The following is a 21045-nucleotide window of genomic DNA, read 5'->3' on the forward strand; positions in this document are numbered from 1 at the left end:
GTCTGATCAACGTTGATTTTCACGCCGAATAATGATTAAAATGATGAAAGTATATTGCAATTGAAATCTAAAAGATACTTTTTTTTTAAAAAAGACTTCGCTAAATAATAAATAGAACTTCATGATACGTCCAAAGTAAAAAGCTTTCCAAGTCAAATCTTCATTCATTCTAATTGGTATCAACAACCTACACGATCCTCTGTTCTACCCAAGCAGTTTTTTCTCTTTTATTTATATTTATATATAAAAAAAAAAAAGCAAATTCCTGTACCAATTCATAAGATGGAGGTTTCAAAACTACCGGGGACACATCTACTTCTTCCCCTCCCAAGCTCAAATCAAATCATGATAAAAAAAAAGAGGTTCCAAAAAAAAAAAAAAGATACACAATACAGCAAAGGCTGCTGTGCTGATGTGAAAATTCGTCTGTACGTTAATGCTAATAGTACATCGAAGATAGGCGAAAGGAATAAGATCAAGGTCGTTTGTTTTGGCACGGCCGCTAATACGGATGGATATTTTTTGCCGTCGTAGATTAGGGAAAAAGAACGCCTTTTTTTCGAATATGATGTGGGGGGGGGGGGGGGGTTTTTTCTTTGGTTTGCGTAAATAAAATAAATATTTTCATAAGTCCAAAACGCACATAAAGAACCGGAGGCAGATTACTGGTGAGGAAAAAAAATCGAATAAAAATGCGTGTGGTATCAAAGAAAAGGGGGGAAGAAAGAGAGAAAGCAAAAAAGGGTGAGGGCCATTTCTATCTTCTTATGACGATGAGGTTATGGTGTCTTGGTTGGGATACCCTAAGAATAGCGCGTTAGCAACTTTATTCATTCCATAATCGTTAGTACTCTGAGACTCACAGAATGCGCAAACAGCGATGATAGCGTAGAGGCACATCAACAACCAGCCTTCTAACCAATGACTCTTTCCATCGCCAATGAGATAGTTGACCAGTAATACAGCAACAAACATGACAGCAACCTGAAAGGTATCGAAGCTCAGGTTCATCTCGTCGTTGCCCATGCCCCAGCCGATAACAACCAACATGGGGATGAGGAATAGGGCGACTTGCATACTAGATCCAACAGCAACACCAATAGCGAGATCCATCTTGTCCTTTACGGCGACAGTGACGGCAGTAGCGTGCTCGGCGGCGTTACCGACAATGGGGAGCAGAATAAGACCAACAAATTCATCAGACAGAGCACCGTTCTGGGTAATGGCATCGATCGATCCAACCATGAATTCAGCACAGAGAGCAATGATGACGGTAGAGGCAGCCAAAGTAGCAATAGCTACGTAGAAGTGCAGCTGAGGATCTTCCTCTTCCTCCTCCTCTTCCTCGTCTGGTGAGTTGGTGATGAGAGAATTGAAGTTGTCCTTGTCAACAATGTGGCCGCCCACCAGAGTGGCGGGAACCACCAGGCCCTGCTTGAGATTGGGGTTTGAAGATCCGCTGCTCCATGGCTTGGCGGGAACCTTTTGGCTCTGCTCGTTGAAGACCTGTGAGTGAGTCTTGAGCTGGAAAAACAGGTAGGCGCCATAGACAACAAGCAGAATGACAGCGGTACCGCGAGAGAGCTTAGCAACGCTCTCGGTAGGCGTGTTAGCGGCGGCATCGAAGACGGTGGGAACAATGACGGAGGCAGCAGCCAAGGCCAGCATAGATGCAGCGGTCTGAGCTACGACGGTGTTGAAGTGCTGCTCCGGGCGACGCAGGCCACCGAAGAAGAAGCAGAATCCCATGACCAGGAGCAAGTTGGAGAGAATGGAGCCAATAAGCGAAGTCTGGACAATGTTGACCTTGCCATCGATCAAAGCAATGATGGCCACGATGAGTTCGACGGCATTACCAAAGGTAGCGTTGAGCAGGCCACCAAGGGTTTCACCAGTACGGAGCGCAATCTCTTCGGTAGCAAAACTCAACATGGCAGCAAGCGGGATGATGGCGATGAAGTTGACGACGAAAACAGCGATACGTGTGACAGAGTGGACGTAGTTGATAGCGATGCCGATCGGAGCAGCAACAAGCAGCACATTGATCCATGAGTTGAGCAGCGTTCGCTGGATCTGATTGGCAACGGTAAAAGGCTCCTTGGGGTGGACGTGGCGGATGAGGCCATTCTGCTTAGGCTTCTTCGTCTTGCTGTTGTCAGGCTCGCTGAGAGCTGGCTCGTCAAGTTTTTCATCCTGGTCTCCCTTGCCGCGATTCCGCATGCCATCGGCGTCAGTCCCGGACTGGGTTCGGTGGATAAGTGGCGTTTCATGCTCCTGCGTCTCATTGCTGGCCTTGCGAACAGGTTCTTCCGTGCCTGTGCCAGTTCCGGGAACAGAGGCTTCTTCCTCTCTTATGCCTGTTGTCGGGAATGGCGATGTGACTGATTGGGTTAGAATCGCTCCGTTGTTGTCCCCCTCGATCTGGGCCTCCGCACGAGCGCCATCCCATGTGTTGGCGTGCGATCTCTTCCAAACATGTCGGAAGGGATTCCAATTCTCGTCGCTCTGGCGGCTGAAGTGATGCGCCTTGCGCTTGATGTTGAAGTGATTGACTGAGAGCAGGTGGGTTAGTCTATGGCTCCCCTTGCTGTCATCGTCCCCCGTCGCGTACGACGACATTCGTGAGTTTGGTGGGTGAGCAGAAGCGTGCAGCTTCAACGGCGCGGGACCAGAAGCATGAAATGTATGTACAAGAAATAAGGTACAAGGAAATGAGGGAAGGGGGGATAATGAAATTAAAAGACACGCGCTATGCAAAAAGCAAACAAAACCGCAGAACGCAAGAAAAAAAAATACAAAGGGCTAATGGTGATAGTGAAGATGCGACGGCGGCAATGAATGAATCCCAACAAGCCACTCCCTCGACAGGTCCATTGAAGGGTCTGCGACGGTGCGGTAATCAATCGGGGGGGAAGAAATGCTCGGCGCGTCCGGATATTTGTCGACGGGGCAAGGAAAGGCGAGAGAGAGAATGAGAGTGAGGCAGCAATAGTAAATAACAGGAGGAAACGGGTAAAGGCATTAAACTCACATGATGACATGGTCTGCTACACAGCCCGGTCCACTCAGGCAAAACTCCACCACTGAGTGATTAGTGTTCCGGCAAAGAAAAGAGCCAAGTCAAAGGATTGGGTTGGGTGTCCTTTGCGTGTGGTTGGCGCGCGCGTCGTTTCGGTGACTCGGAGGTTGGATATGCGCCGTGTGCGAGTCCAAGTCTGGGCGACGGCGATCGCTTTTATCAAGCAGCGCAACGGGCGGCCTCGAAAGGGCAGTGCCTCTCAGCTCCTGTGTCTCTGGATGGGGACCGTGATTCGAGATTAATTGTGCTGATTCCACTCCTTGCCGGGGGCTGTGGCTTGCTGGAGCTAGGATTGCTAGTAGTATTGGAATGGTGAATAATCTCCAGGAACCCCTGGCGCCACTACCAAAACACGCGTACTTGTACTCGACGGTGGCTGGTACCCGCAATAATGACGGTGAAAGGACTCGGACGTGTCCAGAGAGTGCGAAGAAGAGTCGTCGCTATTCAGCGGACAGGAAAAGGATCGGATTGATTCAATTGGAGATCGGGTCGAGATCTCAGAGTTCAAGTCCCTCTTGGCAGTGCAATGGAGATGGTCCCGCGATATGCGTCCCTGCTGCAGGCCAAGGCTTCTCGAAGAGCTTGTTTCCAGCCTGTGTGGGCTACACAGCAGCAGCGCGCAGGATGGGCTGGATCCGAGTTCTTGGCTCCCGGGCTCTTCGAACGAACTGTGAGGCAGACTGAAGCGGCCGATTCCTCGACGATTCCCGATATCACTAAGGCAGCAAGACACACTGGTGTGGCTTGAACTCCGACGTTGGATCGGAAAGTAGCGAAAGAGGCTGTGCCAGCGGACAGACTGGCAGATGGGGAGCAGAAAAGAGTGTGGACTAAAAAGTAGAAAAAATAGAGTCGTTCTCTCCGCAAGCCGCGTACAGTGAATGACGAGAGAACGCAGCGCAGAGCCGTGAAAATGAGGTAATGAAGGGTGAGAAGTGAAGTGTAGAGAAAAGAAGAGAGAGGTCAGAATAGGTTTTGGGCTTGACGACAATCAAACGAAATTCATGACGGCGTGCGCTGTCCCCCTAACTAAAATTCAAGGTTATACATATCTAAAGGCGCCTGGCGGCAGTTGTTGGGGGCTCGCGCCAGGGGGGTGTAGGCATGTTCTTCCGAAGTAGCAGGTACTTTCGTGCGCTGTACGGTGCTGCCGGGCGTTGGGGACACTGTACTCTGTGCTTCCTGGCAACGTGCTGTGGCGCTACAGTGGTCGGTTGTTAATGCGGCCGCGCTCAGCGCTGTGTTACTGGCTGACGGCAGCTCAGCTTCAGTGACACGCCTCCCTGCTGAACGTGCCGGCTGTGTTTCTACTGACCTCATCACATTGCCAACCTAATGTGCACAGATGCATGGATGTGTGTGTGGCACAGGCGCCATCGCTGCCAGCACAGATACCTACTCAGATACTACCATAGCTTCGCAAAAGCCAATACGCATCACGAGTACGCGGCACTCTTTGTGCACAGCGACGGCACTTGCATAGGTAGGCACTGTCTGCTGATCCGGTGGGACATTGATCGTCTACAGGCACTGTACTGTGCTCGCACAGGCAAATGGTTTCAAAGGAGGCCTCCATCTGCCCTGTCGGTGGTTTCCACGTCCACGTCTTTGTCTCTGTCAGTTTGTCTCGGGTCTTAAAATGATACCTATACAAAACAGTGTGGTAGTAGCCGCGTAGTAGCCGTGTATAACCCTACTCCAACTTAAAAATATGTCTGTGCTGGCCTGGTCCGAGGTGCTACAAACAACGATATGGGAATACAGGTTGTCCATTCTGCCTTTATACGTATTAGCGCATACTGGTGGAATGCTGGTAGGTGAACGATCTTAATAGTATCTATATTGAAACGCTTCAGCCCATGCAAGACAAATTACACGGCCAGTCCCCAGCATCAAGGCTCCGATATCAAGGCTCCGATGCTTCCCTCGTCAGGCTGCTTGCTCCCTTGCCGCCGCCTTCTCTGCCTTTTGTTTATTTACCAATACTACTATTTTCCTACCTTTCTCAGACCAGACCAGACCAGACACGAGTCAAAGCTCCCTTGTAATAGCCTTTCAAGCACATTCCCCCAATCTTTGCTCGCCTGATTCAACCAGCCCTTCCCAGCAGGCCACAAAGGCATACATGTATGCAATCACCGCAAAGTACCTCTCGTGTACCAGCTACCCCATACTTGCCCATGCACACCTGAGCATTTGTTCTAGCATCCCCTGGACCCGATCTTTTCCCCAATCTATGCCAGTCCGCCTTTGTCTTTGCTGCCCCCTGTCCCGCTCCTTAGACCCAAAGTCTCCATCCCAAGCCCCTGACAGAATTTTTTTCCCTAAACTCTAGCACAGACGGGCTGTTTCTAAATACTTTTTGGCTTTCCTATAGCTCCTGTTTGCACGAGTCGAAACGGCGATACTAAAACTTCGCTTGTGCCTTGCAGCGCCAACTCATAGGCGCATTTCAATAGGCTGTTTGGTACCTAGGTATACGCATACTGTACCTACCTACCTAATACAGTACGCATACACCTAACCCACAGCATGTCGGGCGGCAAAAAAAAAAAAAAAAAAAAAAAAAATGCGCAGAGCCAGAAACGAAACACTCGTTTACGGCCAATCAACTAGCCTCTCTACGCCCAACGGAGTAACTATCATCGTATCCTTTTCGTCATGCCCACGACAAGCTGCGCATTCTCCAAGGAAAGCAAGATTTTCGCCACCACTACCCCTGTTTCCTTGTTTCTGCATATGCTTTCTTCCAACTTTCCACCTCTAATATTCAAAAGATTCCACTGCTACATAGACTCAGTAAATAGTATGATTCTTACTGCATAGTGCAGTCTGCAGTACTCTAGGTAGCACAGCAGCATTCTCTTCTCCCTTGAACTTTTCTACTTGCGGTGAGTTTTGCATCATGCACTCCTGCGTCCCAATCCTCTCCGCACTTTTCTTCTTTTCCAGTTTCCACACATCCTTGACGTCAGATTCTGCATACATACTTGTACATACAACCTGCGATACTACATAATACTTACTATACAAGGAAGGCCCTGCATGCAGCATGTACAAGTATGTACGCATGCCCGCATCAAACAGGCCGCCATGTTAATCGCTCTAGCTGACATGCAGCCATCCATTCGAGCTGCTGCCACCTACTCTACACAGCTACCCTACTCTAATACGAGGAGAAAGCCCTCTTTTCTTCTCACCGCACACAACGCGTACCCGCGCGGGCACCATATGGTCCGTCGTCCGTCCGTCTTGCTCGTATCACGCCCCATATCGAGGTCGCTGTGGCTGGGTGAGATCAAAGCCTCCAGCGGCTGGCGTAGACTGTCGACGTAGACGCAGACTTACGTGGGCAAACTCCGCCCTCAACATCATTCAATAGTTCGCATAGCCCACCATAATTCCACAGCAAACCCATCAACGTGCATCAATAGTAAGAAAAATGTCAGTCAGGTATTAACAGCACCGTCGCCATACGCATCATCATACGCATTTTGTAATAATAGACACGCATTGGCCTATTTTGATCCCAGGCGCAGTCACATACCAGTCTAGGCAATCGCCAGATCAGGCACTATGGCTGATCCGCAGCCCGAATCCACGCTATCTTGTTACCAAGCTTATATCTTATTTTCTTACTTTTATTTTTCCAGAGCTAGGAACCTATAGAATATCTGTCGGTGATAGACCACAGCGGTCGTAATCGATTACGCTCGCCTTCTAGCGCCTTGTCCGCCCAATCGTCTTCCGCCACAACTTCTTTTTCTCTCCCTCCCAGCCATGCAGCTAATGGCTCATATAGCTTGGATATACCCAATGACTCCCATTCAATGTGGCCCAACTATGCCTATATACTACTACCGTATTCCCTCGCAAAACTTCGTTGTGAACATCCCCCAGATTTAAAACCTGTTTTGTTCAAAAGAAACAATGGGTAAGCTGATTTATCCCAGCATGATGCCAAGTAAAGCAACAATCCGTTACCGAGGTTTGCGAGGGATCACGGCATCATTGTCTCGAATATATACGACGGAGAGCCAAGTTTGCAACAAGCTAGTTCTGCCGCTAAGCATAGCATTGGATGTAAAGCCAGCAAGATGGCGGTCAACCATATCATGGCCTCTGCTCATACACCTAACCGGACCGGTACTAAGAAGAAGCAGCTTGCCATGTCATCTTGGGCTGTGACGAAGAAAATCCTTCGCCCAGTTCTGCGAATCACCTCGCCAGCTCCCAACAGTGCCAAAACCCAGCATGAATAACGCGCAGTAGCACAGTCATAAACCTGATACACCAGCCAATTTCCACCCATCACATGGCAACACATGGCAACTCGATGTCCTCGTCATGATTCGATAGACTCAATTTATTGCCATAGACTTCTAGCCTTGTCTCTTCTAGGCATGATATCTCTTCGAAGCGTGAGATAAGAATTATCGTACAAACTCACGTAATATGTAGTCAACTACTTGGGTCAGGTAGGTATCATTTGAAACGCCCTGAAATCAACCTTTGTCCTCCTAAAAAACGCCACCCATCGTCCAGTAATGAGTAAATGTATATCCCATGCTTGAATTTCTTCCGTCCCGATTATATTCGATTGCGCAATGCCCAACTAAAGGGTCCGCGTCGTATATTAACCACCTTCCAGCGTCAAACGCCACTTATGCCGTTCCATCGGTCTGATTATATTTTTCTTTTCTTTTTCCTTTTCTTTTTTTTTTTTTAACAAAAAGGGTGAAAGTGATAAAAAAAGGTACGCCTAGAGAGATGCCACTAGGGTACTTGGTAAAATTAATAAAGACAAGAGAAGAAGAAAAAAAAAATCAAGCAATGAAATGAGGGTGGGAAATGACAGATATCAGTCGCCGTTGGCCTGGCGTCAAATTCGCTGTAAATGCTCTAAATCCATTCCATATCTTCGTCATCATCGCGTGAAGCCCCTGATTTATTTGTCCGGCCTCGTTTGCGTGGCTGAGATCCCGAACGTGCACGCTTCTTTCGGCCTCCGGGAGTGCCTGAGCCTTTTCTCTTGCGGCCCCTTTCGGGTGCTTCTTCTTCTCCCTCTTCGCCGTCGCTTGGTGGGGTGCTTGGTCCATCCAATGCCATCTCCTCATCGTCGTCTTGCACCTTGAGCTCCTTGTCGACGTTCATGAGCTCCACAAAGACCTTACATTTCTGAGCCATCTTGTTAATCGACTCCAGGCTGCTAAAGTGTGATGTCACCTCATCCCAGAATCGCTCTCCATGAACTCCTTGGACCTTCAGTGGCATTTTGTTCAGGTCTTTCGCGAGCGCCTTCGCTTTGCTATCGTGTCGATTAGTCCCCATACCATAGAGACGTCGAAGATGCGTGCGAGCTTCCCAGAGGCAAGACAGGATGATAGCCCCAGTCGTTAGCTGGCGAAGTCGATTTGGGTCCACCTTGACACCGACCAGAGGCGCTCCCTCTGCGCTTGCATGGGCTTCAACGGTCTCGCTCATCAGCTGGTCGGTAACCTGGTCTTGCTCTGTCTGATCCAAGTCGAGGCGCACGTCGAATACTTCGGACTCAATCAAATGGGCTACTGCTGCACCGGTCGTGCTTACAATCTTCTCCATTGTATTCACGACTGTTTGGAGTTCTCCAACCGTTTGGTATTCGAAGAAGGCGAGGTTTTCGATGATGAACCGGGCGAAATCCAGGTGCGGTGGCATCTCTGGCTTCGCGTCCAGCTGCGCAATGTCAAAGTTGACTTGGCTACACAGCTTCTCTAAAAAGCGCTGCCTGTTCTTCATCTTACTGATCTTCAAGACTTCCATCATAAGATGCAGCTTGGGCTGGAAGACGTCAGGAATCGCTCCGTGAGAGTCTTTGACAATATCTCGCTGGTAGTTGTATGCTGACTGTATGGCCTTGACGTATTCCCTTTCAAGCACTGTTTCGTGCTTTTCGTGTAGAGACCGATGTTCCATAAATGCCAGCTCTGCAATTTTCCGGTTCGAAGATGTCTCCAGCGTCATCAATGTGATTCCTGTTTCCTTGGGATGCGTCAGACCTTGGCGGTTAATACTGCCCAGTACTTCCATTGCTAAAAATGCAAGTTCGTCTTGGCTTGCTAGAGCAATTCGCGTAATATCTTTGAGAAACCTTTGCGTGGTAGCGCTGGCAACATCGTCAAAGTTAGTTCCTCCCATGACCGTCAGCTCTCGCTTCTTCTCTTTCGCGCCGGACTCGGCAGCAGCTTCAGACCGTCTCTCTTCTGTAAGAAGAAATTCCTTGAAGGACTTCAGTATCATGGTCTCGAGAACAGGAGACTCTTCCTGGAAAACCTGTTGGAAAGCTGTGTAGACCTTAGCCAAGACGTAATTTCTCGGCCAGGATTGGCAAACCAGACCAATCGCCTCAAGGGATGCCTTGCGTGCCTCCAATGGCTGCGAAGGCGAGGCAAATGGAATCAGTACATCCACAATCAGTCGAGGGACCGAATCTCCCTGCCATTTGGGGAACCGGGCCTTGAATACTTGCATCTGTTGGTCCAGGTCGCAATGCTTGCCAACACTGCCAACAATGATGGCGTAAGCACAGAGATGATTAATCCTCTTGCTATCCAGCACCGCGGCTCCTGCTCCTAGCTTTTGAATGCCCAGTAAACCTGACGCGACCAAGTTGGCCAAAGGTGCAAAATTATTTAGTAAATCACAAGTTACTTTGGTACACGCAATGAGATCATCCAGAGCGCCGCGGGAAGAAATCTTTCCGACGCCCTTCAAGAGTTGAAGACGAATGTCGGTTAGGAACTCTGAGTTGACAGTGGGTAGCTGGGGAAGTACGCGTTTGTAAATAACGGTAACTGCTCGGAATGCTGCCAACTCATCGACACCACTGAAAGTTGCGAGATGGGGTTTAAGAAGCCGGATCTGTTCAAGGTTGAATAATTTAGGATCCGCCTTGGCAAAGATTGTGAGCACCTGCAGAGCATCACGGCCTGCTGGACGTCCTTCTTCCGACTCTCCACTGTCAACCAGTGTAAACATACTGTTCACCAGGTGAGAACAAACTGAAAATGGGCCATCCAACGATTTATCTTTTGGTCGAAGGATAGCCTGGAACACCTTGTCGAGAATTTCTGTGACACTACCTGTCTTTACTGTCTGGATAATCAGGGCTACATGCTCAGTGAGAGAGGTCTGGAACGCAGCGCTGTTATCGTCGCCGTAGAAGGGGGCAAACCACACTTCCTCAATCATCTGACGGGCAAGATCGCGGACAGTATCATCGGGATCTTGTACACGTCGGAGTAGGCCGTTGGCTATGGCGCTGCGAATGGCGTTGTCGTGATTGCGAAGATAAATATCACGCGCAAGTTTCATGGCTCGCTTTCTGACGCCAACACCAGCGTCTTGGAAGCGGTCAATGATCTTGGGCGTCAATGGCGATTCCAAGGCTGGTCTCAGTGTAATGCAGCTTCCTATAAGACCGAGGGCGGAATCTCTCACTTGCGTAGAGGAATCGCTAGAACAATCCAATATGAGTTGAATTACCATGGAGTCACCGTCCAAAATAGATGGGTCTGTTTCGAGGACTTGAGTAATACTCTTCAGACTTTTGCTGCGAACTGTTGCTTGGTCACCAGCCATGGAGCCAAGTAGAATGTTCAAAATCTTGCTAAACGACTCGAAGAAAGGAGAGCGTAGCAAAATGATAGAGTAGGAGAGCTTCGCTTGAACCGAGCTCACGGCCTTGAAAGTGTACTCGTTAGACAACCAGCGACGATCTTGAATCATCATTCGCAATCTGTAAGCAAGGCGTCCAAGCTCCCAGTCTCTCTCATCTTCGTTTTCCTGAATCACATCGTAACCCATGTACAGTCGAGTGGCCCAGTCGGTGATGAGAAATGAAACAGCACTAAATAGGTATGGGTCGTCTGATAGACGAGCCTGAAGGAACTCCAGTGTAGCTCGATATGGTCCGTCCCAGGCAACAATGCTCTCAAAGGAGCTCTTTTGCTCAAGGACGTGGCATGCCAGCGCCGCTAGATACCGCGAGAGACCATCGGTGTCTGTGGTTTCGAACGTGTTGGCAGTCCGCTTGACGTGTGACCGGAGACGAGATATCGCTGCGCTCATGGTACCTAGCAACTCAAGAGCCATGTTCTTCGCAGGGGCAGGAGTTTTTGGTGCCTCGAATAGTTGTACCATCATAAGCATGAGAAGGCGCAGTAACAGTTCGGCCGATGGCCAATCTGGAGAATCAAGGCATGTCGTAAAGTCTTCAACAAAGAGGTCCAAAAGATTGCGGTACGGCGTGTCACCCGACTTGGTTGATCCGATGGCGCGTTTCACAATGAAGTTGACAATATAGGAAGCGTTTCGACTGGCTCCTTCACTGAGAGGGGCGGCAGCTGCCTCGAGCTCCTGGATTGCAACAGCATGCTGTTGCGCCCCTTGGTCATCGCTGTTGATGGACGGCATCATTGGGTTCTTTTTGTGCCTCTCGCCCCCCAGTTCTCCTTCGTCTTCCTCGCCTTCGTCCATTTTGTCCTCTTTACCATTGATGGCCTGAAGCACTGCCGCGCGGCCACTTTCATTCTCTTCAACCATCCCAGAGCTGGCCTGAACCAATCGCATGAGCAGCGCGGACACGGGTTGGATATTTCCGCCCTCGGAAAGTTTGAAGTGTCGTGAACTCTGCTTTCCGACAGGAAGCTTCTCCAAAGACGTAAGAATATCGTCGATAATACCTTGTCGCTGTTCGGGCTTGATCATAAAGATTTGGCAGAGCATGTCCATAGCAACGCTGCGCATACCATCAAACCGCTGCACCCCGACTGCTGAATCCTTTTCAAAATAGGCGTTTTCAACGAAGATGAGCTTAGAGGCTGTGAATTCTAGGGTGTTGAAAACGGTTTCTGAGAGTTCCACCTTGGTAACCAGCTCCGCTAGTGAGGCAAACAACTTTTGGCAGCTGAGAAACGTAGACGACACGGCTTTTCTATGCTTCAAAGTCATCTTGAACAAGTTGGCAGAAGGCCCCGAGTTCCGCAGCTCCACAAGAGGAATTATTATATCTTCGGTAACATTTTTGAAAATGGTGACGCATCTATTGATGACGTTCTCTGAGTACAGCTGCTTGTCCTCTCGGCCTCCGGATAGGATTCGCAGGCAAGTACGTGCAGCCCTCATCCCCAGCTCAACCTCTGGCAGCTGCTGAACCCACGATTCCATAGAAGCTTCATCCCAACTGTCGTCAACACGAATATCCAAGTCATCAGCAAGCTTCAGGCTGGCATCGCTCAGCTTCATAATTTGAAGGAGGCCCTCCACAGGAACTCTATTGAAACACTTAAGGGCAATAGCTTTCTGGATGGCACTTTGGATTTTCTGATGCGTTGCACTATTCATGGTGACGGTGTTGTCAGAGGTCAGCGTCACGACGTGGTCATATCCTGAGTCCATTCCAAGAGCACGCCCCACCGCTGAGAAAACGCTGCGCATGAGCAACTCAAGTGCTTCGAGGGCAGTGTCAGCTCGTTGTTGCTGGTCAAGACTAGCGCTACTAACAAGACCTTGATTACCAGCTGCTAGCTGTTGCGCTGTCTTGCTGACGGAAAGATCCTCGGGGGCAGATGGTAGAACCGCAACCTCCAGATATTCGTCTTTCTTAATATTGAAAGATGGAAGCTCCACCCGAATTGAGGCAGGCTTTATAGAATTCGCATCCAAAGTTGCTGAGCTGGCATTGAGCGAGTCTTCCGGCGTCACAGATAGCGTCGAGAGAGGTTGCCGATTTGGTGGTTCAGGAGAAGCCCGAATAGGATAGGAAGTTCCGGTAGGGTCAACATACGCTGATGGATCGAAGTCCCTTCTTGAGGATATCAGCACCTCTATCCTCGACTGGTTTTGTCTTTGTGCCTTGCGATTATCTGTGGCTGCTGGTGGGGTATCAATGACGCCAGACGGTACCTCGCTCTTTGGAACCACCCGGCCTTTGTCGCCGTTGACGCTAACAGCTTGAGGACTCGCAAGGTTTGGCTTGGTTGCCTTAAAATAACCACCGACTTTCTCGTATACCGCTCGCGCAATGGGGGATAGCCCATGTGAGAGGCTACCAGGTCGAGAAGTCGCTTGCCCTGTAATGATAGACTTGAAGTTGCTATACAACGGTCAGCAATGACACTCAGAGACGAAATGAAGGACCAAGAAAACTCGTCTTACTAGTGTGTCCTCTGCGAAGGTTTTATCTCGTGCAGTACCAGGTCAACTGCCTGCTTCGTGTTCCTCGGCAAGTGAGGCTGCCCAAGAGCCTCGCTGTTCAGTCGGCCGAAGTCGTGTTGAGGAAAGAGGTCGGAAACGGATGGGGCTGGAGAGCCAAACCCGATGTTGGGATCTGGGATAATTTCTAGGCCAGCATCAGTAACGGGTGAAGTTGCAGAGGAAGATATCAAGCAGAGGCAGGGTGGTAACCAACCAGAAACGAAGGGCACGGTCAAAGTCTGGGGAGAGTAAGGCAGAGATTCTTGCAGCGTGAACGGTCGCGAAATTGCGGTTTGAGAATCGGCCGGGCCACTATGGTGGGCACTGAGCCCGTTTTCAGGGTTCTCCATATTGTGTGGCTGCATATTGCCAGATTCTTGAGGCTCGTCGACACTTCAAAGACGCATCGTCGACGCAGGAGCTACAGACGCAGCAGGAGCTCCCCAGCGTGTCATGGAGGAAACGGCGACTTATAAGGGCGGTAGAGAGGGAAAACCGGCGGCGGAAAAAGAGCGTGGTGGCGTCGGATGCAAGGCCTGGTCGAATTAGCTGCGCATTCGCAGAAAGCAGCGTGTCTGCAATGCGTGCCCAAATCCTGCGTATTGGGTATTGTTTCGTGAATCTCGAATCACGCGCATCGCAGCCTGGGGAATCGACAGCCTCGCTGGACCAATCTCCAATGTCGAAAAGAACCCGATGGCCCGTGCGCCCCAGCGCTGGGCCAGTGAGAGGCCCTTCCGGAAGCGGTACCTTGCCTTATCAGTTTTTCCGGATTATCAGCGCCCCTGGTAACCCTGCAAGATCTTTTGCCAGTTGTCTTGCATGCCAATTTTTGTACAGCTGGTCCCACGCGATCCCTCCATTACACACGTAGAATTCGTCATAGTTGCTGCGCTGGCAAACAAGGCGGGAAAATTTTTGAGCAAAAATGGCTGCCATTGGATCGATGGTGTTCTGCACCGACTGCGGAAACCTGCTGCCGGCGACAAAGGGAACCGAGCAGAATGTGCTTAGCTGCGAGTGCTGTAGCGCCGAAAATAAAGGTTTGGCCCAACTACCTGGGAATTCGAGCAGAAGGCGCTTGGAGGGACAGAATTTTTTTTTTAACGGGTGATTGTTTTAGATACCGGCGCAAAGGTCATTGTAACCGAGTCAAAGCCGTCTGATTTCCCTTCATTTTTGCGCCAAAAGCTTCAGTCCAGCGTACAGGCTGTTGAGCGCCATACTCTCAACACCGAAAGCTCCGTACGTGAACGATGCCCAAATTGCGGCCGAGAAGAAGTCAAGTACACAACGGTACAGCTGCGAAGTGCCGACGAAGGTTCGACCGTCATTTACAATTGCGAATGTGGATACAGCTGGCATGAGAACAATTAAAGGCTCTATTTTTTTTTTGCATTTGGAAAGATCTACAACTTGTAATATGGACAAAAAAATTTCTTACTTTCTTTTATGCTGAGGCGCCGGCCACCTCAGGAATCAAAGCATATTCCGTCTCACCACCTCTCTCATACTCGGCCATATCTAATGCTACGATGACGCTCTCTCGGACAACCTGCTCCTTATCTTGAAGGAATCTCTTTAAGATGTCTTCGACGCCCTCTTCATCACCAAGACTACCCAGAGCCTCAGCAGCTTCATGGCGCACCATGCTGGCCTCTTCCAGGTTGCTTAGAGCCTCTGTCAGGGCAGGGATAGATGCGGGGTGCGAAAGCTGGCCAAAGACGAAGGCAATCTCGTGGCGGAACAGTGCGGAGGAATCGGCGAATCCCTTGGCGAGAGCTTGGACGGCGGGAACGGCAGTAGGGCAGTCGGGGGGGGAAGCCAGGTCGCGGAGGGCAAACATGGCGCGATATCGCATGAAGAGTGGCTGCTTAAGATCCATGAGCACCCTGCCGAGCTCTTCAACTGACTTTTCAGATTCAGGCATGGGCGGTGCCGGGTCAATTGAAGCAAAGTCACTAAGACACGCTGTTAGTGAAATTGAATAACAAAAGAAAATTCAACAAAGTTACCTCTGGCGTAGCTTTTCCTGCTTTCTTGCCTCGGAGTTTTCCCATTCAATGCGATCAATTGCAATCTCGCACGTCTCTTTGACGACGACTTCCTCGTCGGCACGATCTCTGAATTCCCGAAGAATGTCCAGGCTAGAAGCATTGCCCAAAGCTCCCAGAGCCTCAGCGGCCTCGTGTCTGCACATGGGATCTTCCTTCAGATCCGACAGGACGTCGCGGAGGGGGCCAATGGCGGCATCGTTGCCGGTCTGGCCAAGGCAGTATGCAAGCTCGTGCTTCAATAAAGCCGACGGGGATGCGAAGGCAGCGGCGATGGCTTCGATGGCTGGGAGGGTAGAGTCGGGGTCGGTTTTGGCGACATGCTTCAGGGAGAACAGAGCGCGGAATCGGACGGGCAGAGGAGTATCCTCAGAGCAGAGGCTCTGCCTCAGGCTGGCAATAGTAGCGTTAGACATGATGAATTCCAATCTATAACATGAGGGTATCTCGAAAACAATGACAAGTTTGTACGCTCGTAAACCGAGTTGCATGCAGCCTCTATCAAAAATTTAGGTGGGGTGGTGGGGTGACATCTCGGAGTCTCTTATCGGTGTTTTGTTATCAGATCCCGAAATGCGATTCGCGAGCCATGCAGAAAAATTTTCCTGAGGCGCATTAGTAGCCTTCATATGCAATAATTAAGACACAACCCACCAATTCAGCCAGAATAGACATGGTCTAACGGTCTAACTAATGGTTTCATGGTCTAACGGTTATGACTGCGGATTCTGATTCCGCCAGCGAGGGTTCGACTCCCTCTGAGACCTTTCTTTTTGCCCATTTTTGATTTTTTTTTACTGGGAGAAAATCTTGATTGTATGGCCGCGCATGGTGTTGATGGTGTTGATGGTGTTTAGATGGATTTTGGAGATAAAAGGACCCTGAAATGCGCACCGCACCTGCCTGCACATGTGCATGCCAGAAATAGGTACTGAAAAGGCTTAATCTTCTTGACCAAGCTTCCAGAGGGCAGTCACTCCATCACTCCCTACCATCGCTCCTGCCATTACAACTGCCTTTTGTCGGCTTTGGCAAAACAAATTTATTTTCAACCAGAAAAACTTGCTTCATATAAAATAATTTGACCCTGAGCTTGATCCAGGCACATATACAAGTGCGAGATCCTTTCAATGCACTATCATAGCACGCAATTGCCCAACTGCTGAATCAATTGCTAGCCCAGGTGCTCACTTACCCTACAGTTTTTTTCCAGAACCAAAATTGTATGCCTTGCTTATTATGCTTGCTTTTTTATTTATATGTAGGCATACATACTATGAATAATGATGTTGCCATGACATCTCTTTACTGCGCAAAGCCCATAGGTTCGCATGCGCGTTTGCCGCAATCATGCTCTATGCAATCTACTGCCCTAAAATGATGTCCCGATCTCGGCAGCTTGGATTACCAAGTCTAGCCTACCACTGATGCAAGTCGCATTATTAAGCTTTCAGTCTTTTGCAAACAACTTCTAATTCCGAGCTTGAGAACCAACATTTGCATTCTGCATCTAAATACAAGAGCGCATAATAGCCTCAATAGGCAGCACGAAAATATCCGCTGCTAAAAAAAACAAAAAGCAGGAAGAGAAACTGATCCTTTGATCCTCGAGAAGCCACTGCCACCACCCTATCGAGTCTTCCGCTCAGACAGCGCCGCAAAGATGGCCCCGTCATTAGAGGAGCCAGAGGCTGTCGCCGACGTCCTCGCCAATCCTCTCAAACAGAAACCGCAACTCGTTGCCCCCGAGCCAGAGCACTGCCCAGGCCCAGAATCTGAGCGCGCCGGCACAGCGTCGCAGTGCGATGGCTGTCCCAACCAGGCCATCTGCGCATCCGCCCCCAAGGGCCCAGATCCAGACATTCCCATCATCACGGAGAGGCTACAGCACGTCAAGCATAAGATCCTGGTGCTGAGCGGCAAGGGCGGCGTGGGAAAGAGTACATTTACTAATCTCCTTGCGCACGCCTTTTCGACGAACCCAGAGAGCACGGTGGGCGTCATGGACGCAGACATTACGGGGCCGAGCACGGCCAAGATGCTGGGCGTGGAGAACGAGACGATTCACGTTAGCGCAACGGGCATGTCGCCTGTATGGGTGACGGAGAACCTGGCGGTGATGTCGATACAGTTTATGCTTCCGGATAAGGACGCTGCCATCATTTGGAGAGGACCGAAGAAGAATGGGTTGATAAAGCAGTTTTTGAAGGATGTGGAATGGGGCGACTTGGATTTCCTGCTGGTTGACACGCCGCCTGGAACGAGCGATGAGCATCTGAGCGTGAATTCATTCCTGAAAGAGAGTGGCATCGACGGCGCGGTGGTTGTAACAACGCCGCAGGAGGTTGCGCTCCTCGACGTGCGCAAGGAGATTGATTTTTGCCGCAAGGCCGGCATCAAGATCTTGGGTCTGGCGGAGAACATGAGCGCCTTTGTGTGCCCCAACTGCAAGGGCGAGAGCCAGATCTTCAAGGCCAGCACGGGTGGCGGCAGGGCGCTCGCGGAGGAGATGAATATACCCTTTTTGGGATCGGTACCTCTGGACCCGAGAATACGGATGGCGTGTGACTATGGAGAGAGCTTCTTTGACTCGTTCCCCGATAGCCCGGCTTGCGTTGCGTTTAAGCAGGTAGTGAGGAATGTAGGACGGGAGCTAGGGCTGGACGAGAAGACCGTACTGCCGGACGAGTAGAGATATACAAGCATTTGCATCATACTGGGAAACAAAGAAACAATTGGATGAATAAATGGGCGGGCAATTAGTCAACTTTGGCATAGCGAAGATGTTATTTCTTTATTCTTATTATTTCTATCCGCTCAACTGCTTCGGAATGTCTTCGAGATCCTCTGCCGACTCTATATCGATAACCTTGTTTACTTCGGCCGTGTTGCGTATCAGTTCTTTTGCGCCAGCGTAGAGCATCCTTGTTGCCGCATTACAGTTGATGGGAAGGTAGTAGATCATGGTATAAGGCACGGATAGCCGTCCGTCGGGCTGTGCGACGAATTATCCTACATGTTAGACACGGCAATCTTACACGAATGTGTATGTGTGTATGCAGGTATGAATGTATGAATGTGTATATATGGGGAGGAGGGGATATCGACTCACCATCGTCAAGGGGTAGCTGAGGAAGATGAATCGAGGGGTGCTGTCGGGGAGGTCGTCGGCTATCTCGTCGAGGGAGGTATATACGGTCTTATCGTCGTCTTGGCGGATCTCGTGGGTGTTTTTATCAATCAGATCTGTCCAATGATGATCCGTTAGCATCCGAGCACGGGCACATACTAGATGTATGCACGTATCAACGTATCAACGTGTCAACGACAGCATAAATCCACAACCAGCCCTGAAACGTGCCGCTGCCACTGCACTGATACCGCCCCCGTCCGGCACTTACATATAACCGCCTGAGGCTTGCTGGCCCGAGACGTCGTCAAGCGGAACTTGAGCAGATGGGCCTTGGTCTCGCCAGAGATCTGGTAGAGTCTGGATTCGGATGCCTTTTGGAAGCTCGAGTTAGCGGCGGAGGGGTATTGGCGGGGGGAGAGACTGCGATGCGAAGGGATCGTACCATGTTGTGCGAAGCCGCAGTTGCAGCGAGTACGAGGCTGAAAGGCTGAGAGAAGGACTGGCAAGGAGGCAGCCGCAGCGTAGACGCTCGATCTAGAGGTTGCGAGAGAACTGTAGCGGTGGATTTGCTTGCCGGCTCTCGACACCCAGCGTCAACTCGTCATTTGATCCCGCCCTAGCTTGAGCTGCCCAAGAGCTGCCCCGCTAAGCTGCGAAGCTGTTAGTTAGCCCATGCAGCGGAAATACAGCAACCTGTAAGACGGAACGCTTCCCCACATAAACACAAATCGCAGCGGGCTGTTGCAGCCTTGCCCGTAGAAAGGGCCGTCACGGGCCGGTCATTCACTCTCCGCCAGAGGCTCGGACTCAGTTTTGCACATCTTGAATTATTTTTTTGTTACAATTTTTGTCTTCATCCTTCCTCTACGCCTAATTGAGACGATTCCGAACAACAACCAGCGAGAAATTTGCCGTCTGTGCTGACTCTCTTGCTGCATAAATCTCCCCCGTCTCCACCATCTCTTCACCCATGTTTGCGCGGCTATCTCACGCCGCAAGACATCGCTTACCTGTCGCCTCATCTTCCTCTTTCACCACCCAGTCTCTCCTTCGCCCAACTGTTTTCAGCGTGAAAATGTCGGCCGCCGGTGACCGTATGATCAAGACGGCAGCATGCCTGATTATTGGCGATGAAGTGCTAGGTGGAAAGGTATGACTCAAAGAAATGTCTCCAGCATTGTCCTGTGATGTAGCGTGACTTGTACATTTTGTGAGAAGAAGGCTAACGAGTTTCTCTTTTAACAGACTGTTGATGTTCGTATACTGGATTCTGAAAAGTTGCTGTCAAAAACTAGACGAGACAATGGGACTCACGAGTTGACTTTTTGAACTCATAGACCAACTCGGCGTATCTGGCAAAATGGTGTTTCTCTCTCGGAATCGTGAGTGTTCACCCTAAAACTCAACTATCGTAGTTGATAGACGATGCCTGAAATATCCTGAAATATCCTGACACTTCTTTTTTCTTTTTTTCGTGCTGCGGCAGAACCTGAAACGTATCGAGGTCATTGAAGACGACGAGAGTGAAATCATGGAGGCCGTGAGCCGAATGAGCAACCGCTACGACTTTATCATTACCAGGTGAGAGCTTCAAGCTTAACTAAAAAGTCTTGACATGTTTTTAAATAGACGATCATTAACTGTCTCTATCTAGCGGAGGTATCGGCCCAACGTAAGAAAACCACTCCCCCCTCATGCATCATCTTCCCATTGTTACTGGTCCTTGTGTCTCACGGTAGCCACCAAACAACTTCAGGCACGACGACATCACCTACCCATCCATCGCCAAGGCCTTCGGGCTGCCCCTAAAGCTCCACCAGGAGACCTTTGAGAAGATGAAGAAACTTTCCAAGCCAAACCCGAAGCAGCCGAACTTTGACTGGAACGTCGACTCCCCGGCTCTCAGGGCGAGGCTGCGCATGGTCGAGCTCCCAACAGACGAGTCGCGCGACCTTGGCGAGCAGGTCATCTTCCCGCATGAAGACCTGTGGGTTCCCGTTGCTGTTGTCAACCGGAATGTGCATATCCTTCCTGGAGTGCCGCTGCTATGTGAGTGATGGCTGATGGGACCCTTACGCTATTCTTAGGGTATAGTACTTGTTACTCGGGGCTGACCAGAGTTCTTTTCATTTTTACAGTCCAGAAACTGCTGGATGGGCTGAAACCCCACGTCCTCCCCAGACTAGTCGATCCTGAAGGTAAAGGAATCCATCGCATAATGATATCTACGCCTCTGCCGGAGAGCTCCGTCGCGGAATACCTCACCGAGCTGGCGGCCAGAGTTGAGCCTCATGGCGTTAAAGTAGGAAGCTACCCACGATGGGGCAGGAAACGAAATACGGTGACATTGGTTGGAAGGTATTTCATAACAATCAACCAGACTTCTCTCCTACGGGAATACACAGCTAACGATACCACGTAGGGACCGCGCTTATCTCGAGAGTCTCGTGGCCGAGGCAGAAGAGGCAGTTCAGGGCAAGCGAGTTACAAAAGAGGATGAGCTTGACGAGCCCGCTGACAAAACAGAGAAGAAGCTGTAA

General features: G+C 50.1%; 10 protein-coding genes and 1 non-coding gene across 12 annotated transcripts; 7 read left to right on the forward strand and 4 right to left on the reverse strand.

Moving 5' to 3' along the window:
- Positions 1 to 24: 24 nt before the first annotated feature.
- TrAFT101_001018 (uncharacterized protein) lies at positions 25 to 4042 on the reverse strand. 2 transcript variants are annotated; one of them, XM_066126221.1, is made up of 3 exons: positions 3032 to 4042; positions 864 to 2552; positions 25 to 803 (listed from the first exon to the last, which is right to left on the reverse strand). In XM_066126221.1, exons 1-3 carry the CDS (start codon positions 3039 to 3041, stop codon positions 766 to 768), a joined length of 1737 nt encoding a protein of 578 aa, XP_065982320.1. In that variant the 5' UTR covers positions 3042 to 4042; the 3' UTR covers positions 25 to 765. The 2 variants fall into 2 exon arrangements, with proteins under 2 accessions (XP_065982320.1, XP_024765262.2); XM_024899248.2 differs by lacking the exon at positions 3032 to 4042 and having other exon boundaries at positions 599 to 803; positions 864 to 3014.
- On the forward strand, positions 3423 to 3892 carry TrAFT101_001019 (uncharacterized protein). Its single transcript, XM_066126222.1, has one exon. It carries the CDS (start codon positions 3609 to 3611, stop codon positions 3828 to 3830), a length of 222 nt encoding a protein of 73 aa, XP_065982321.1. The 5' UTR covers positions 3423 to 3608; the 3' UTR covers positions 3831 to 3892.
- A 2631-nt stretch (positions 4043 to 6673) lies between the features above and the next one.
- TrAFT101_001021 (uncharacterized protein) lies at positions 6674 to 13976 on the reverse strand. The gene is made up of 3 exons (XM_024899155.2): positions 13533 to 13976; positions 13280 to 13463; positions 6674 to 13217 (listed from the first exon to the last, which is right to left on the reverse strand). The coding sequence occupies exons 1-3, from the start codon at positions 13681 to 13683 to the stop codon at positions 7985 to 7987; spliced, it is 5568 nt and encodes a 1855-aa protein (XP_024765263.2). The 5' UTR covers positions 13684 to 13976; the 3' UTR covers positions 6674 to 7984.
- Positions 7180 to 7519, forward strand: TrAFT101_001020 (uncharacterized protein; the record flags this gene model as incomplete). Its single annotated transcript, XM_066126223.1, has 1 exon — positions 7180 to 7519. One exon carries the CDS (start codon positions 7180 to 7182, stop codon positions 7342 to 7344), a length of 165 nt encoding a protein of 54 aa, XP_065982322.1. The 3' UTR covers positions 7345 to 7519.
- Positions 13977 to 14246: 270 nt separating the features above from the next.
- TrAFT101_001022 (uncharacterized protein) lies at positions 14247 to 14695 on the forward strand (the record flags this gene model as incomplete). Its single annotated transcript, XM_024909424.2, has 2 exons — positions 14247 to 14361; positions 14442 to 14695. 2 exons carry the CDS (start codon positions 14247 to 14249, stop codon positions 14693 to 14695), a joined length of 369 nt encoding a protein of 122 aa, XP_024765264.1.
- A 1-nt stretch (position 14696) lies between these two features.
- On the reverse strand, positions 14697 to 15876 carry LIA1 (deoxyhypusine hydroxylase). The gene is made up of 2 exons (XM_024905965.2): positions 15334 to 15876; positions 14697 to 15279 (listed from the first exon to the last, which is right to left on the reverse strand). Exons 1-2 carry the CDS (start codon positions 15861 to 15863, stop codon positions 14769 to 14771), a joined length of 1041 nt encoding a protein of 346 aa, XP_024765265.2. The 5' UTR covers positions 15864 to 15876; the 3' UTR covers positions 14697 to 14768.
- A 191-nt stretch (positions 15877 to 16067) lies between these two features.
- On the forward strand, positions 16068 to 16139 carry TrAFT101_001023. The gene has a single exon. It is a non-coding gene; the product is annotated as a tRNA-Gln (tRNA).
- Positions 16140 to 17035: 896 nt separating this feature from the next.
- NBP35 (cytosolic Fe-S cluster assembly factor nbp35) lies at positions 17036 to 18064 on the forward strand (the record flags this gene model as incomplete). The annotated part of the gene is made up of 1 exon (XM_024899106.2): positions 17036 to 18064. The coding sequence occupies one exon, from the start codon at positions 17036 to 17038 to the stop codon at positions 18062 to 18064; it is 1029 nt and encodes a 342-aa protein (XP_024765266.1).
- Positions 18065 to 18142: 78 nt separating this feature from the next.
- On the reverse strand, positions 18143 to 19148 carry TrAFT101_001025 (uncharacterized protein). The gene is made up of 4 exons (XM_024909425.2): positions 18948 to 19148; positions 18774 to 18876; positions 18485 to 18618; positions 18143 to 18367 (listed from the first exon to the last, which is right to left on the reverse strand). The coding sequence occupies exons 1-4, from the start codon at positions 18948 to 18950 to the stop codon at positions 18182 to 18184; spliced, it is 426 nt and encodes a 141-aa protein (XP_024765267.1). The 5' UTR covers positions 18951 to 19148; the 3' UTR covers positions 18143 to 18181.
- A 432-nt stretch (positions 19149 to 19580) lies between these two features.
- TrAFT101_001026 (uncharacterized protein) lies at positions 19581 to 19834 on the forward strand (the record flags this gene model as incomplete). The annotated part of the gene is made up of 2 exons (XM_066126224.1): positions 19581 to 19655; positions 19751 to 19834. The coding sequence occupies 2 exons, from the start codon at positions 19581 to 19583 to the stop codon at positions 19832 to 19834; spliced, it is 159 nt and encodes a 52-aa protein (XP_065982323.1).
- Positions 19835 to 20036: 202 nt separating this feature from the next.
- Positions 20037 to 21045, forward strand: TrAFT101_001027 (uncharacterized protein; the record flags this gene model as incomplete). The annotated part of the gene is made up of 5 exons (XM_024907507.2): positions 20037 to 20086; positions 20160 to 20177; positions 20262 to 20554; positions 20644 to 20863; positions 20928 to 21045. The coding sequence occupies 5 exons, from the start codon at positions 20037 to 20039 to the stop codon at positions 21043 to 21045; spliced, it is 699 nt and encodes a 232-aa protein (XP_024765268.2).

Source organism: Trichoderma asperellum, chromosome 1, assembly GCF_020647865.1.
Source record: "Trichoderma asperellum chromosome 1, complete sequence".
Taxonomy (NCBI): Eukaryota; Fungi; Ascomycota; class Sordariomycetes; order Hypocreales; family Hypocreaceae; genus Trichoderma; species Trichoderma asperellum.

What these genes read in the sequence shown, in the direction of transcription:
- TrAFT101_001018 (XM_024899248.2), bottom strand. Translation starts at nt 2,619, where the DNA reads ATGTCGTCGTACGCGACGGGGGACGATGACAGCAAGGGGAGCCATAGA. An exon ending in CATCGCTGTTTGCGCATTCT is followed by an intron (nt 804 to 863) that starts GTGAGTCTCAGA and finishes CGCTATTCTTAG; the next exon opens with GGTATCCCAACCAAGACACC.
- LIA1 (XM_024905965.2), bottom strand. Translation starts at nt 15,863, where the DNA reads ATGCAACTCGGTTTACGAGCGTACAAACTTGTCATTGTTTTCGAGATA. An exon ending in CAGGAAAAGCTACGCCAGAG is followed by an intron (nt 15,280 to 15,333) that starts GTAACTTTGTTG and finishes AGCGTGTCTTAG; the next exon opens with TGACTTTGCTTCAATTGACC.
- TrAFT101_001019 (XM_066126222.1), top strand. Translation starts at nt 3,609, where the DNA reads ATGGAGATGGTCCCGCGATATGCGTCCCTGCTGCAGGCCAAGGCTTCT.
- TrAFT101_001025 (XM_024909425.2), bottom strand. An exon ending in CAAGCCTCAGGCGGTTATAT is followed by an intron (nt 18,619 to 18,773) that starts GTAAGTGCCGGA and finishes ATCATTGGACAG; the next exon opens with ATCTGATTGATAAAAACACC. An exon ending in TCAGCTACCCCTTGACGATG is followed by an intron (nt 18,368 to 18,484) that starts GTGAGTCGATAT and finishes TTCGTCGCACAG; the next exon opens with CCCGACGGACGGCTATCCGT.
- TrAFT101_001021 (XM_024899155.2), bottom strand. Translation starts at nt 13,683, where the DNA reads ATGCAGCCACACAATATGGAGAACCCTGAAAACGGGCTCAGTGCCCAC. An exon ending in GACCGTGCCCTTCGTTTCTG is followed by an intron (nt 13,464 to 13,532) that starts GTTGGTTACCAC and finishes ATGCTGGCCTAG; the next exon opens with AAATTATCCCAGATCCCAAC. An exon ending in CCTTCGCAGAGGACACACTA is followed by an intron (nt 13,218 to 13,279) that starts GTAAGACGAGTT and finishes ACCGTTGTATAG; the next exon opens with CAACTTCAAGTCTATCATTA.